Below are 13,226 nucleotides of genomic sequence, written 5' to 3' on the forward strand. Positions count from 1 at the left end.
TCTCAAATTCAGCTCAGGTGCTAACCCTTCCAGGCAGCCCTCCCGAGGCCTCATCTGATGCAGGTGCACCTCTTCTGGGCTCCTACAGCATCTGTGCACCCATAACTCAGCACCAAGAGGAGTGTTCTCTAGGTACTGGTGTTCTTCTCTCCTCCCTTTTGGGTTCTAGCTCCTGAAATCAGGGACAATGCCCGATTACAACTTATATCCCAGCGCTTAGAACAGTATATGCCATATTGTCAATGCTTACTTAATGTTTGACGACAAATGACAGGCTATTCCAAAGAAATGGAGATAGTGAGTGTAGATACACAGAATTGGAAGAAGTGGACAGAAACAGACCTATTTGTTGTCGGTGAGTGTCTGAACTAATACAACCTCTTGGGAAGTATTACTCAAAATTAAAAAGATACACACAATTTAGCAATTATGCTTGAAGAATAAATACTATAGAAAAATACACATGTATAAATAGACAACAGCTCAACCATCCAACAAATTCTAACACCCATTAAAAAAAAAAGACGAGGCAGCTCTCCACTGAATATCTGTCTACATCTATGAAATATTCTCCCAGATTCACTAGGTAAAAAGAAAAACAAAGTCCAAAACAACGTGCAGGGCATGCTAATATCTGCAGTAAAGGATGTGCTCATGTGTATACCACACTTGTATGCTCCCATGTAGTGAAACACCTCTGGGACATACACAAGAAAATGCAAATAATGGTTGTCACTGGGGTTGTGGGGAACAGAAGAGGAGGGAGGGAGACTTATTTTTTTTTACCATTTGACCTTCAGTTACTTTCTACCACTTACTTAATTATGTGGTTATAACACTTTCATGAACATAAACTTTCTTGGTTGCTGGGGAGCTGGAGGCTGAACTATGGCTTAGGAAAGTGATGATTTTGCCCAGGTTGAGGTTGTGACCTAGAGGACACTGCCTTTCATTTAAGAACCGGGAGAACCCAATGTTAACAAATATTTGCTTAAATAGAAGCATGTGGATTGTAAGATAAGCTTTTCCCAAAAGGGCCATAAGCCCCAAGGAAAGAAACTAAGTTGCCTAGCAAGAAGGGAGTTTTCCAGATCTTGCAAGACCTCGCCCCATGTGAAAAGGGTCACTGCAGCTGTGTGCCACCCTCTGGCACCCTGGAAGTTAAGGGAGGCACAGCTGATATAGGCTTCATCTGTTTCTGCCCTGTGTGGTCACAGTACTTCCGAAAAGATTTTGTGTGCTTGGCTAATTAAATCAGGACTCTTATCTAACTTTCGAGTGGGAGTTGTATCTGTGGGCTGTCCTCACCAGTCTGGAGCAGACTGGAAGTGCTGTACACATCTCTTTCAAAGAAAGGAAGGAAGACCAAGACTAGAGAAAGGAGGCAGAGGGCCAAAGACACCTCCTTTACTTTTCTCTATTGCATTCTTTCCAGACAGGTGGGAGAGGCCATGCCCACAGAAGGAAGTGGTGGTGCCATCTGGAGGAGCCTAAGCAGCCCCAATGCAAATTTTATGATTAGGGAGATATTCTTTGGTTTGATGGTTCCGGAAAAACTTTTGTAAGTGGCACTTCTAAACAAAGACTCTCTGCTCAAGTCTTGGCTTCTTACACACAAGCGGGGAAAAAAAAACCCCAAAACCCATTTCATTTTCCATCTGCCAGTACTCTTAAACATTGGCTTAGAGCTCACCACTTTCCTAAGTGTATTATCCCCACCCTAAAGCCACAGAGTTTATAGCAGCCAATTAGGCGGCATTAACTGATAACTTCCTTGTTCTTTGTAGTAAAAGAAAAAAAGCCAGCTTTTGTTGCTGTTAGCCTTGATGCTCATTTTACTTTGGGTTTAGGGCAAAGTTCCAAGGAAACCAACAACTGGCGTCTTGAGAATGTGGTAGGGTGCTTGCTCTGCCAGGACTTGGCAACGTGGAGGTTTTAGAGGCAAGTTCTGACTGATTTACAAAGGGAAGGTAAAGAACTGGGGGTGCCAAGAGACTATTATCCAACCAGACCAGATGTCAGATGGTCAGGTGGAAGAGGACACAAGCTTGGAGAGCTTGCTAAGAGTGGGTGGGGACGGGAGCCAGGAGGTCCACCTGGGACTGCCACAGATATTCTCTATGGACTAATTCAAGGACCTGCCACTCCAGCCACAGATATTGTATGGGTTAGTTTCAGAGCCCCTTAAAGCAGCCTAAATCACTCCCTTTCTGCCAATGCCTCCCAAGCTATAGCAGATGTCCATTTGAGCCAAAGGAAGATTATTTTCTAGAGGGGCAATGCTATGCTTACGGAGGTTCTTGATCTTGTTGCTCACTAGAATCATCAGAAATAAAAAAGATGGAATATTACACCAAAAATGAAGGATGTACTGCATGGTGACTAGCATAACATAATAAAAAATTATTATAAAAAAAAGAAATAAAAAAGATGAATGCTTCGGCCCTACCCTAGACCAAATATACCAGAATCTCAGGGGATAGGGCTTGACATTGTACTTAATGAAAACTCCCATTTCCCATGTCGTTAGATAAGAACATTTGTGCAAGGCAGACAGCTTTCCTTGAGAGAGATTGTTTAAGACTTCCATGAGTTATCTATCCAGAACACATGATTTTAAGAATTAAGTCCTCAAAATAAACTCATGAGACAGAACAATAATGCTTCTTAAAGATGAAGACATTGAGGTTCTAGCTCAGTTAGTTGACCAAAGTCACGGAAGAGATGAAGGAGCGAAGGTGAACACCTGGGTCATGTGACCCTAAATGTACCTAATTTGTAGCTGGAAGGGACTTGCAGGTCGACATACACATCATGCTATTTAACTTTTAGAACAGCCAGTGATAGTTGTAGGCCCTAGTGATAGATAGGCCCTGAATAAAAGTTACACTGCCTGGCTCAGGGCTGCAGTTTTCCTGGGCTACTAAGATTGTCAGGCTGAACAAGGGGGAGCGAATCTGTGTGTCCCAACTGAGATCTACAAAAGAAAGCTTCCTGTTTCTCTCTGTGTGTCTTGGGGAAGACATTTCATCCAAATGGATGAAAGACCTCGATGTGAGACAGGAATCCATCAAAATTCTAGAGGAGAATATAGGCAGCAACCTCTTTGACATCAGCCACAGCAACATTTTTCATCACACATCTCCAAAGGCAAGAGAAACAAAAGAAAAAATGAACTTGTGGGACTTCATCAAGATAAAAAGCTTCTGCACAGCCAAGGAAACAGTCAAAAATCTAAGAGGCAGCCCACGGAATGGGAGAAGATATTTGCAAATGACACTACAGATAAAAGACTGGTATCCAAGATCTACAAAGAACTTCTCAAACTCAATACACAAGAAACAAATAAATCAAAAAATGTGCAGAAGATATGAACAGACACTTTTCCAATGAGGACATACAAATGGCTAGCAGACACATGAAAAAATGTTCAAAATCATTAGCCATCAGGGAAATTCAAATCAAAACCACACTGAGATACCACCTTACGCCAGTTAGAATGGCAAAAATTGACAAGGCAGGAAACAACAAATGTTGGAGAGGATGTGGAGAAAGGGGATCCCTCCTACATTGTTGGTGGGAATGCAAGTTGGTACAGCCACTCTGGAAAACAGTGTGGAGGTCCCTTAAAAAGTTAAAAATTGAGCTACCCTATGATCCAGCAATTGAACTACTGGGTATTTACCCCAAAGATACAGACATAGTGAAGAGAAGGGCCATATGCACCCCAATGTTCATAGCAGCACTGTCCACAATAGCTAAATCATGGAAGGAGCTGAGATGCCCTTCAACAGATGACTGGATTAAGAAGATGTGGTCCATTATATACAATGGAATATTACTCAGCCATCAAAAAGAATGATTTCTCAACATTTGCTGCAACATGGACAGGACTGGAGGAGATTATGCTAAGCGAAATAAGTCAAGCAGAGAAAGACAACTATAATATGGTTTCACTCATTTATGGAACATAAGAAGTAGGAAGATCGGTAGGAGAAGAAAGGGAAGAAAGTGGGGGGGGGGTAAACAGAAGGGGGAATGAACCATGACAGACTATGGACTCTGGGAAACAAACTGAGGGCTTCAGAGGGGAGGAGGGTGGGGGAATGGGATAGGCTGGTGATGGGTAGTAAGGAGGGCACATATTGCATGGTGCACTGGGTATTATACGCAAGTAATGAATCATGGAACTTTACATCAAAAACTAGGGTTGTACTGTATGGTGACTAACATAATATAATAAAAAAATATTATTAAAAAATAAAATAAAAAGTTGTTAACTAATAAAAAAATAAAAAGAGAAGCCAGAAATCTATATGTTTATATGAAACCTCCCAATTTCTAAACACTGAACATTTAAAATGAACAAGAAGTGTAACTGGCCAACAAAACACATATGAGGATTGCAGATAAGACCATTTTGAGAGCTCTTCAGGACTTATACAGTCTTTTTTCTTTCATACCCCAGAGTCCCCTCCCATCTATCCCCAAAAGAGGCCACTTGCAATTTGAAGAGTAAAATACAGGTACTTACTATGGAGCTGCTGAAGGCCACAGGAGGCTGTGAGCTTTCATAGCGTCCCACAGACCTTTGTCGGGAGTGGCCCTGGATGGGTACCTGGGCACTGTGGCATCTCCTCAGAGGCTGGGCCCATCCTTGGCCTCTCAGTGTTGCTGGGCCCTGAGTCCATCGGGCTGGGAAGGACAGGCACTGATACTGGGTCCACTCTTCACTGTCTGAGTCAAGCTCCCTTGGAGTCTCCAGTCTCTTGGCTGCAAGAAAGGAGTCCTGCTATTGCACCAGTCATACCTTGGCCAAGTCATGGTCTTACTTGGGGTAGAGGAAAGAGCACAGAGTAAGAGCACTTTGCTGCTCTGAAGCATAGGCAACTGGGCTACCTTGACTAGAGAAAGAGGGGTGCAACTAAGTTGCACAGATTCAAATACAGCTCTACTACTTCCTAGCTATGTGACTGAGCTTTGACTAAACCTGTGCCCCTATTTCCTCCATTAGGGTTTTTAAAAAAGTACCTAACTCATAGGGTTGTTTGGAAGACTTAATAAAATAGTGTGTCAAAGTGATTGATACACTCTGAGTACTGGTCAGAGTAGTTGTTATTATTATTAAAAAGAGATTGGAAGCTCCCATTTAAGTGGTTACCACATGGCAAAGGTGATTGGGGGACCCATAATATCGCTCCCTTTCTTTTTTCCTCCCACTCAAAAGAATGAATGCTGCTCTCCTGAGAGTTTCTTTTCTTAGTTAGAAAGTATGTGTGTTGTGTTTGTGGTGTGATGGTGGAGGGCTGCTGAGGAAATCAGGTCAGCTTTACAGGCCACCTTCAGTCCATGTGTGATGACAGTCCAGGCATTGTTCAGCCATACTTCCTAAGTCAAAGCTCTGCTTCAGTAAAAATCCAAAAGATCAGTTAATGTGGAAGGCTTTTCCTGGATGTATTGAATCTGATCATGTGTCTACACTGAGGCCTGTCCTGACATGTCAGGTAAAGTGACCCCCAAAATTCTTAAACCTCGGCTGTATAACTGGTACATAATTTGTACATGTTTCCAGTACATTCCTGACAGACAAAAATCCTGTGTGTAAATAGCACCAAAGACCGAATGGAGGGCTACCACACAAGAGATCACTGATAGCCTTTGTGAACAAAGGAAAGTTTACAGGTGATGAGAACAGAACTGATCTAGGAAAAGGAAGCCCACAGGGATACAGGAAGCAACCTGCCACAGAGCCAGGAAACCTCTGTGGGGATCCAGGAAAATGTCTTTCATTATCATTCTTTTAGGAGAGCAGGGTGATTCATTTAGAAAGAGGGCTAAGGGCCCCTAGGAACCTTCGTACCATTTTCTTGGTGAGAATACTCGCTGCCCATGATAGTGCAACGCCGAAAGACCATCTTGTTCTCAGTCAGTGTCCCCGTCTTGTCAGAGAAGACATACTGGATCTGGCCCAAGTCCTCAGTGATGTTGAGGGCTCGACACTGAATGGGCAAATCGGTCTCTTCATCATACAGGTCAAGGTCATTATGCAGGAAGAAGACTTGCCCGAGCTTCACCAGCTCAATGGACACGTACAGGGAGACTGGGATCAGCACCTGTAGGGAGATTGATTCCCACAGTGTCAGAGACCAGGCCAGTGTCCTGTCTCAGAACTCTCACCAGTGGGTAGCAAAGGCATTTAATGGAAAGCTGAGGTCAGCTCACATGATGGACTTTCTCTGAGAAACTAAAGGTCAATGACTTTATGCCTCCCTTGGAATTCTTAGGGGCATCTGAAAAACAGGTGCCTTCTTCAACCAGGGAGGTCTGGTACAGAGTATACACTCACTATTGGTTGTTTAATGACTGAGTGGTTAGGGGAGAAGGAGCTCTAGTGCCTCTGTCAGAGTTTCCTGATACCCCTCAGATCGCTGTGCCACTAAGGGCTGTCACTAACTTTTATATGTATTCAGACCCATTGTTGATTACTGTCTCTGATTCAATACCTAATATCTTCCAAGCGCTTGTTGGGTGTCAGATCCTGTGCTGGGTCCTGGAGATGGCAGCAAGCAGAACAAAATCCCTGGCTTTGAAGACCTCACATTCCAGTAAACAAATAAAGAAATATATATCAGGCAGTGAAAAAGAAAAGTCAAGAGGGTAGAAGGTGGTGACTGGGAGGGACTCTTTTATAAACCATGACCTTTGAGCAGAGATCTGAAGAAATGAGGGTGTGAACCAGGAAGTTATCTGTGGGAAGAGGAGCATTCTGGGCAAAGACTGGGGTGGGAGTGGGCTGGGTAATTGAGGGGAAAGAATAAGCAGGTCTTGTACGAATGAGCAGGAGATGGCTAGGCGGTGAGGCCAGTGGGGAAGTCAGAGTCCAGATCATGTAGGGCCTCGTTCACTGCCATAGGACTGTGGATTTCTCTTGGAGCAGATGTGAAACTATTGGGAGTGTTCTGGGCAGAGGAACAGTATGGTCCAACTCACATTTAAAAAAGATTACTCTGCTAAATGCATGAATGAACTAATGACTGAAAAAATTACACCTGTAAGAGAACAAAACACCCTCAAATACTACAAGAAATTGAATGTAAATGGAGCTTCATCAAAACAAAACTGCAATTTCCCTCATCTTTTCATTGACTGTAACTTCTTACAGAGCCTAAAGAATTTATTCATCTTTTTATTCCTTACTGCCCCTTTCTTGTAGGTGCTCTATGCTTTTGTGTTTTCTCCTCTATAGGGCCAGTTGTGTTTTTTCCCTCTAAATCTATCAGATGCTAAAACATTAACCTGTGGGTTTTTTTTCTTTTTTTTTTTTTAAAGATTTTATTTATTTATTTGACAGACAGAGAGAGAGACAGCCAGCGAGAGAGGGAACACAAGCAGGGGAGTGGGAGAGGAAGAAGCAGGCTCCCAGCGGAGAAGCCTGATGCGGGGCTCCATCCCAGAATGCCGGGATCACACCCTGAGCTAAAGGTAGATGCTTAACGACTGAGCGACCCAGGCACCCCATAACCTGTGTTTTTTTTTTTTTTTTCTCCCAATCCTTAGGGCTTGATGGTTCTCTGCAGTTCTCTGAGCTATTTTATCTTCTTCTGTTCCCAGGTCATTAGGATTTTACCTGTTCTTTTATATCTGGCAAAGAGGCGGGTACACTTGGATTACTACTATAATCTTACTCTTAAATAGAAAAGCCTGATAAATATTTTCCTCTACTATTATCTGAAAGCAAGGTTCCTTCCACAAGGTAGGGCTTGTCCTGACATTACCCCAAATGTGAGTACCTTCAAAGACTCACAAGAAAGCAATGACCATTTTTTTCATCTTATTTCAGTTAGTTCTTTCTTGGGGCCAGCACTGTTTTTTCTTTATTTCACAAAGTTGTGCAGGTACTGATCATAGGTCTTCTTGAGCCCCTCGCTAGGGAGGGCTTCCTACCTGGAGCAGGATGATCATTGTAAGGAACATGTAGAAGCCTCCAAGGGCAAGGGGAGGGAAGCTGCCCTTGGCATCTGGCACATCAAAGGGAGGGTGTTCTTCAAAGGTCCCGTTCCAGAGGCAGTGACCTGAGAGCAGGCAAAATCAGAGATTAAGCAGAATCTTCACTTAATTCTATATTAATCTACTTAAGGGCTATTATATCAGCACTTTATTTATTCCTGAAAGTGAGTGTGCTTTGGAGGAGCCCATCCCTATTTTGTACAGCCTAGTTCTGTATGTATGTATTCATCTAAAGTGGTCCTTCACATCCCCTACATTTCAATCTCTTGATGGAATTAAAGTCTGTCTCACCAGGAGGAGACTAGCATTGGGGATTGCTTATATTTTGATGCAGTCCTGTTATAGAAGGATTGGAAAGAGAAAAGGGGACCCAAGTTCTTTTCGGTTGTGTGGTGAAAAGTGCATGGCTGGGGATCTTGATAGACCTGTAAGCTAGCCCTTCTTCTTCCCCCATGCATAAACCCATTCATCCGTCTACCCATCCACATTTTCACAATTCATCTATTCATCCACCCACCCATCCACAGTTCATCCATCCATACACTCACTCACCCATGTCTCTGTTCACCCACTCTTCCCTGCTGTCCCCCCCCTCCCCCATCCAACATTTATTAATTCAGGAAGGAATTGGTCTCAGCTCTTGTCTTTGAGGAGGTCCCTAAGTCAGACCAGATGTAAAGGGACAAATCCCACAGTGTGAGAGGTATTATGCAGAGTGTGGAACGCTATGAGAACTCATAGTAACATATTCAAATGCAGAACGAACCCTGTTTCCTTGTCCACAGATGGGGATAAACATTCATCACTTGAGGATTAATAAGAGGAAATGCTACAGAGCTTTCTGAATCCCAGTGTCTCATCTGTCAATTAGTAATAATACCTCCTCTGTGGGGTTACTGTGAAAATAGAATAACCAAATGTGTATAATGCTCTCAGCCCCAGGATAGGAACTACGGGGAAAAAAAAGCATAGGGGAAGCTGTCTTGTCCCCAGGATGCTTCTTTGCCCAGGAGGTTGGGCCCAATGCCATTATACATGGCAGAAGAAAGGAGATCTACAGACATGAGGTTATTTTAAGGTATTATTATAGAGCAGATAACTCTAGCCTTCAAGGGAGACAGGGAAGTCTGCATGAAGGAGGAGCCCTTGAGAGGTCCTGAAGACCAGGAAGGCTTCAGGTGATCAAAAAGGCCTAGGGAGGGCATTCTGGGCAAAGAAAAAAAAAAACCATCATCTTTATGCAGTCCAAGTAAGCATACAATAGAGAACTCTTGAATGACACTGACTTGAGAGCTTTCATAGCAGGCACTGTGCTTTAATTAGGCACCATCAGAGGCCTGTCACTGTGTATGAGTAGTGGTTCTCAGACAGCATACAATTCTTCCCCTCCCTGTTACTTTTTCAATTTACTTATTATTTTGGGCAATCTGCCAAGCAGATTCTGGTTTGCCTATACTTTATCTCACTGTGTGACCTTTTAATCATTAACTTCCTTTCTTTGGAGACACAGTGAGATGATCTAAAATGTCCTTTCCAGCTCACACGCTGCCTCAAAAAACCTGTTCTGAAGCAGAGGCAACAAACAGTTCCTGCAGTGTCTCTGAGGGCATGGAGGTGGCCACAAGCGGATGGTGTTGTTCCCCTACTTCACTGGCCCTCTGGCTATTCTCCTCCCAGCTGCGGGCCACCCTCACCTGGAGTGCCATTAGACACATCTGGGAAGCACAGTTAAAAACCCCAGGGTACTCATGAGACTAAATCCCCTCGTCCTCACCATGGTGGCACACAAAATCTCCCTGGGCCCTAGGAGGTCTTATCTTTTCAGACACAATCTTCCAAGAACAGCGATGGGCACAATTTCTGATCAAGGCAAGTAAAGAGCAAACACCATTGTTGCCCACTCGTTTGGGGTCAGCAGAGGGTTCTGGACTTAGCATGAATTTTTCCTCTTGATCGTCTCTGAGGACCATCCTTAGAGAAAGTGGATAAGACCAAGTGTCCCTCTTTGCCTACACTCTGAGAATCAACTTAAATGGCTCAAATTATTCATGTCTATACCTCTGCAGCTTTCCACACTCAGCAGTTATAGAACGTGGCCGCAGACTGGTTCTAATCAGGTCTCCATGCTTGGCCTTGCTCTTGCCACACCGAAGAGCCAAATGCTCCTTTGCATAAAATGATTCTCCTTCCTACCTCTGTGCTTTGCTTGTGCTGTTCCTGGGGCTAAGAGTGACTTCTCTCTTTTCACAGTTACCCCCCGCCCCCATCCTGTCTCTGCTGCCTACCTCCTGTGGTGAATGCCTATTGCATTCAGGGATCAGCTCCATTGACCTCTTCGAGGAAGACTTCCTCCCCTGATGCTCTCATATTACCAACAGTAGTGTGAATAATGGCCTCCTCCGATGTCCACATCCTAACATCCTGGCCCCAACAATATGCTATCTTACATGGCAAAAGAGGCTTTGAGAATGTGATTTAAGTTAAGGGTCTTGAGATGGGGAAGAGTGTCCTTGATTATCCAGGTGGGCCCAGTGATGTAGTTATAAATGTCCTTATAAAAAAGAGGCATAGGGAGATACTACTACAGAAAAAGGAGAGGGAAGTGTGAGCAGAGATTGGAGTAACGCACTTTGAAGAAAGAGGAAGGAGTCAGTAGAAGCTCAAAAGGACAAGAGACAGAGTCTCCCCTCAAAGCCTCCAGAAGGAGTGAGCCCTGCTGACCCTTGAACTGATCCAGTGGAATTAATTTTGGACTTCTTACTTCCAGCACTGTAACAGAATAAATGAGTATTGTTTTAAACTGCTAAATTTGTGTTGTCTTTTTATAGCAATGATAGAAAACTAAGATAGTACTTGCATGTATAGGACAGATTATACCAGTTCTCTTCATGTGTTGGACTTCTTCCTGCTAAACTATGAGCTCTTAAGGACTAGTCCTCAAACTGATTCATCTTTTTATTCTCTTATGCTAAGAGAGTGCCTGGGTTCAGTAAGTATTTCTTGGTGAAATAAATGATAGATAATAGTCCTAATATTTAGAGTACGTAATAATTTCAGCAGGTTTTCATAAGCATTTTTTTTAAAAGTAATCTCACCCCTAGCATGGGGCTAGAATTCAGGATCCTGAGCTCAAGAGTCACACGCTCTATTATCTGAGCCAGCCAGGTGCCCCCACAAGCATTTTTATCTGATTGATAGCCTATTAAAATACAGGGTAGGATTTATTTTTTTATTAACTCTAATAGATGAGGAAACTGAGACTCAGCTGAAACAACTTCCCCAAAGAAACAGAAGTTTACTGTGGTCTTGTTCCTTCTAGAACATTCCATACCTATAGCTCCAATGAGACACATGAGGAAGAGGAGTCCAATGCAGAAGAAGATGTCTGTGTTCATGCGCCGCTCAATCTTGCTGCGTTTATACCGTGGGCCCTTGTTGTTCAGCATGGCTTTTGTCTCGTGGCCTTTGAGAGAAAATGAGGTAATAAGTCTTAACTTCTGTTTTCCTCTGGCCTGGCTCATATCCTTAGCTCTTCTCACAGGAGCTTACAATAGAAGAGAGACTTCTTCCTCTACATAAATCTTTCCTGCCTCAGGGAGATTGCTGAGCACAGCTGCAGAGGCCTCACACAATTTTTCACATGTGTTTACTGAGCATCACCTCCACACCAGACACTGTGGTACACAATGACAGAGCTAAGGTTGTACACTGCACAACTCAAGAAACACCCCTCATTCAGTTGTTGTTGTAGATTTGTAGGTTTATCATGATACGTTTCTGCAAATGTACAGTAAGCTGTCTAGAGGAAGGGCTATTTTTTTTTTTTTCTAATTTGCACAAAGGCACTGTTATGGGCTAATGGTAGGATACAAGGACGAGACAGATGACTCACATTTTGGTGAAAATATTCAAGAAAACAAATAAATAATTACAGTTAGTAATAAGTCCCATGAAATAAACAATGGGCTGATAAGTAAGAGATGGTGTTACAGAACATGGTCAGGGAAGGCTTCTCAGAGGAGGTGACATATAAGGGACATCTTAAAGGAGAGAAAAGAGTTGGGAGAACATGGTTTTGGGCTTGGGCAACAGTACATGCCAAGGCCCTGTGGCAGGACAGTGCCTGAGGCCAATAGTTTTCATTCTTGTCTCTTTGCCTCAGGTGTTGGTGTTGCTTGTGTAAGAGTGGTAGGGGCCAAAAACCTCCACTCCAGCATTGGCCTTGAGCTGCTCTACACTTATCCTGGAGTTCTGCATAAAATTTTGTTCAAAGCGAGGACAACAGAATTTGAAAACTACCAATCTCATCCAATCACCCTTGTTCCAGTTGGAGACTGGGGACCAAAGAGTAGAAGGGACCTGCCCAAATGGAAAGAACCATGACATCAGAGCCATACTGAGAACCCAGGATTCTGATTCCCACTCTTTCTCCTACCAATTCATGGTACCCAGGCCACACAACTAAGAGCTGAGAGCCAAGCTGAGATTTTGTCTTTAGACAGAGCCTGTCCTTTGGGGCTGTTAAACTTAACCACCATGCTGTACTTCACAGCAAATTAAAAAAACACCACATATTTGCTGTGCAAAATTAAAGAAAACCAATATATCAACTCCAGCAGTGAATGGCTTTAATGCTCTTTAGCTGGTTGCCTTGTGGATTTAAAGTGGCAACAAAACAGTAGGAGTGAGCAAACGCTGGGCTTATTAATCAGACTCAAGTTGCTGTAGTTGTGAGGGGGGCGGGTTTCCACAGCAATGAGCACAGGCTGACTGCACTGGTGGCTTCGTGCCTTTCCCACCTGCTTCAGGCTCACGTCACGTCAGGGGTCCTCAGATCTCCCTCTTTACCCACCTGCTCCTCACCTTCTGAAATCCCTCTGTTCTTTTGATAAACGTTGGGCTCACAGGGAAGGCAGTATGGTGTAATGGTTGGAATGTGGTCTCTAGAGTCAGAGCTTGTCTCTGTAGAGACTTGACATTAGGTTATAAGGAATTAATCTCAGGAGACAAATGATCTTGGGTGAATTAATGCCTTTGTACCTCACTCAATTCCTCATCTGCAGAATGAGAGAAAAGAGTTGTGTGTGTGTGTTTGGGGCAGAAGAATGAATTAATATACACAAAGTATCTAAATTACTTCCTTACACACAGTAGGGACTCAATAGATGTTTGCTGTGAGGAGCACACACCTTTATGTTGGATCTCTTCCTTCTGGGAGG

The 13,226-nt window shown here is 43.4% G+C and overlaps 1 protein-coding gene across 1 annotated transcript in view; it reads right to left on the reverse strand.

The window, feature by feature from the left end:
• Positions 1 to 13,226, reverse strand: part of ATP10B (ATPase phospholipid transporting 10B (putative)) — a 203,820-nt gene that overhangs the window by 59,614 nt on the left and 130,980 nt on the right. The window contains exons 7-10 of the mRNA XM_026510910.4: positions 11,339 to 11,470; positions 7,945 to 8,072; positions 5,861 to 6,113; positions 4,535 to 4,773 (exon numbers count right to left, since the gene is read on the reverse strand). Coding sequence (XP_026366695.3) covers positions 4,535 to 4,773; positions 5,861 to 6,113; positions 7,945 to 8,072; positions 11,339 to 11,470 — 752 coding nt within the window. The remainder of the gene's footprint in view (positions 1 to 4,534; positions 4,774 to 5,860; positions 6,114 to 7,944; positions 8,073 to 11,338; positions 11,471 to 13,226) is intronic.

The sequence above is a fragment of the Ursus arctos genome, unplaced genomic scaffold (genome assembly GCF_023065955.2).
Source record: "Ursus arctos isolate Adak ecotype North America unplaced genomic scaffold, UrsArc2.0 scaffold_15, whole genome shotgun sequence".
In the NCBI taxonomy this organism is placed as follows: domain Eukaryota; kingdom Metazoa; phylum Chordata; class Mammalia; order Carnivora; family Ursidae; genus Ursus; species Ursus arctos.